At 39.8% G+C, this 2,772-nt stretch overlaps 1 protein-coding gene across 3 annotated transcripts in view; it reads right to left on the minus strand.

Annotated features, from left to right (window-relative positions):
- OGFOD1 (2-oxoglutarate and iron dependent oxygenase domain containing 1) overlaps positions 1 to 2,772 on the minus strand; it is a 30,826-nt gene that overhangs the window by 5,552 nt on the left and 22,502 nt on the right. For all 3 annotated transcript variants that reach the window (XM_037729314.1, XM_017502691.2, XM_017502689.2), the window contains 2 exons: positions 1,717 to 1,796; positions 1,000 to 1,313 (listed from right to left, as the gene is read on the minus strand). In XM_037729314.1, the coding sequence (XP_037585242.1) occupies positions 1,000 to 1,313; positions 1,717 to 1,796 (394 nt within the window). The remainder of the gene's footprint in view (positions 1 to 999; positions 1,314 to 1,716; positions 1,797 to 2,772) is intronic.

Raw genomic sequence — 2,772 nt, forward strand, 5'->3', positions numbered from 1 at the left:
AAAAAAAAAAAAAAAAAAAAGAAACATAGTAGTGGACAAGTTTTTTTAAAAATCCCTTTGAGACTCAGACTCCATGGATTCTGACTCTGGTTCCTCTTAGGGTCTAGGCGTAAATGCCAGTAGTCTTTCTTTGAAAGATTAGTGTTCCTTGTTAATTGATAATTTCCTTGTTAATTGATAACAAGGAACACTAATCTTTCAAAGAATGGCTACCCTGTGTATTAAAATAGCACAGAAAAAGCCACCCGGGTCTGGTTTTTCTAAATATCTGCAGTGGACAAAGTGACTGGTCAGTCGGTTTTGGAAGGCCACAGAATGAGTTATGTTGCTTTCAGTTAACATCTCAAACCACCAATTTTGTTTCCATTGGTATTCACCCCGTGTCTTTGCTCTCCTAACTATACAGGGTTCTCAGGAAATTTGAGTGGAAGCAGGGAGTGGTAAAATGGGTGACAGATGTTCTCATCTGACATAGTAATTAAGTGCTGAAACAGCTAAGCTGAATTTGTAGCTACTCAGTTAATGGTGCCAATATTTTCACAGGAGTGCTACCTCTTACATTTCTTCTATTTCTCTCTTTTTCATCTTGTTTGTAGATGATTAAACTTCTACTTGTAATAATTTCCTTCTACTTGTTTGTCCAAATTCAAGCAAGTTTTCTTAGGCTGTTATATTCAGATCTAAGCTTAAATGGTGCTCCTCAGAGAGACTTTTCTAGATCACCCATTCACCTAAGAGGCTACTCTGTCATTTCTTGTCATATAACTCATTACAATGTTTTGCATAGCAATTATCATTACTTGATGTTTTCTTGTTGTTCATGTAAACATTTAATCTCTGTCTTCTTCTACTAGAATGTAAGCTCCCAAAGACCAGAGACCTTGTCTGTTTTGTTCTTAGCAATTCAAGGGCATAGTGGATGCTCAAGATATGTTTATTGATTGAATAAGTGTTTGAATGGTTAATGATAAGTAAGGACAAATCCTAACAACAGCTTACCTTTCTTTGTTTCATTTTCCTCTGGCTCTGGGTCTGTCTGGTCATTGCTCTGCTGGCTGTTGTTGCTGACGGCTGTCTGATTATTCTCTGGCTCAGGACGGCTATGGCTAGTCCCTTCTTCAGTGCTATCAGTAGCAGAGGTAGCTTCTTCCTCTTTTTTGTCATTCATCTCATCTTCTTCCGAAGGGGCCAAGCAATGAAGCTTCAGGCCAGTGAAGTTGGAGAGCAGCAAGAATAGTGCCTCAGAGCGAAATAACTTCATGCACTCCTTCAATATATCAGGAAGCTTACTCTCCTCAGCTTTCTCATAAAACCTGAAACACAGCAATGTCAAGTTGTTCATCAAAGCCACAGATATAAAATGACTCATGGAATAAAAGCTGATCCTTAGCTTTGTAACTCTCTTCCTAAATCTTGGCACAGCTTACTAAAGTACAAGTTATTACAACAGTGAGACTTTGTTAGGATTTTGTAGGACATCCTGCTACTCGATGTCCCTGAGAACAAAACATCATTAGGGCAAGTGTCCTGTTTTTGGGTGTGAGCCTTGGTCCATGATTGTGTATTTTCTCCTGCTGGTTATTTGATTTTCTTTCATGAATTGCCTGTCATCACCTCAGTGTATTTTTCCTTTAGGCTTTTTGTCATTTTACTAGTTATAAAAGATATTATTAGGTACTGAATGCAGAAGCAAATATCTCAGATGACGGGTTCTACCTTTTGTTAGGGGGACCTCGGCTGCTCCATTCCACATCTCCATGCTCCAAGGCCTCACAGACTTCCGCAAATTTCTCAGGCTAGAAAATGAGCAAATAAAGAAGCAGTAAGCAAATCTCCCTATTACCCCACACTGGTTTGGCAGGTACAGCAGCTCTGCCAAACATCAATCTGGCTGATTCCTAAAAGGTGCAGTTGACTCTACTCCTTTCTTGTCTTTTTTTTTTTTTTTTTCTGCTCTTATTGCCCAGGCTGGAGTGCAGTGGTATGATCTTGGGTCACTGCAACCTCTGCTTCCTGGGTTCCAGCGATTCTCCTGCCTCAGCTTCCTGAGTAGCTGGGATTACAGGCATGCACCACCACGCCCGGCTAATTTTGTATTTTTAGTAGAGATGGGGTTTCTCCATGTTGGTCAGGCTGGTCTTGAACTCCCTACTTCAGGTGATCCACCCACCTCAGCCTCCCAAAGTGCTGGGATTAATGGCATGAGCCACTGCACCCCGCCGCCTCTCACTCCTGTCATACAAGATCCCCTACTCCTGCTGTGGTGAAGCCAGGGGCAAAGACTGGATACAGCATCAGCTTGCTTTAACCAAGAGATCTGAGTGCCCATTATGGCCCATTCTCTTAAGTAGTTATATATCTTACGTCAAACTCCTCAGCCTTCCAAATTGCTGCATTTATAAAATGAGTATCATAATGCAGACCATACTACAACTCACAAGATGTTGTGAGGATAAAAATTAAACTGCATTACAGTCAAGGTCATTACTGTGAAAATCTCTAACAATTCAGATTCTCTAGGCTCCTAATTTAATAAGCATTCTAAATTCAAAAAGTTAGGTATGACATAAGGAAGCTGGTTAATCTATTAAAATATTCTCCACAAGGGGCTTTCCATTTATTTGTTTAATGCAGTTTCCCAAGCAGTCCTATCAGCTATAAATACGTGAAAAAGGAAAGCTCCCACAGCATGGTTTAGGTAAACTCAATTGAATAGGGTATTCAGTTTATTTACTATAATACTTCTCAAAATCTTTTTTTTTTTTTTTTTTT

Source organism: Cebus imitator, unplaced genomic scaffold (assembly GCF_001604975.1).
Source record: "Cebus imitator isolate Cc_AM_T3 unplaced genomic scaffold, Cebus_imitator-1.0 Scaffold297, whole genome shotgun sequence".
NCBI classification, from domain to species: domain Eukaryota; kingdom Metazoa; phylum Chordata; class Mammalia; order Primates; family Cebidae; genus Cebus; species Cebus imitator.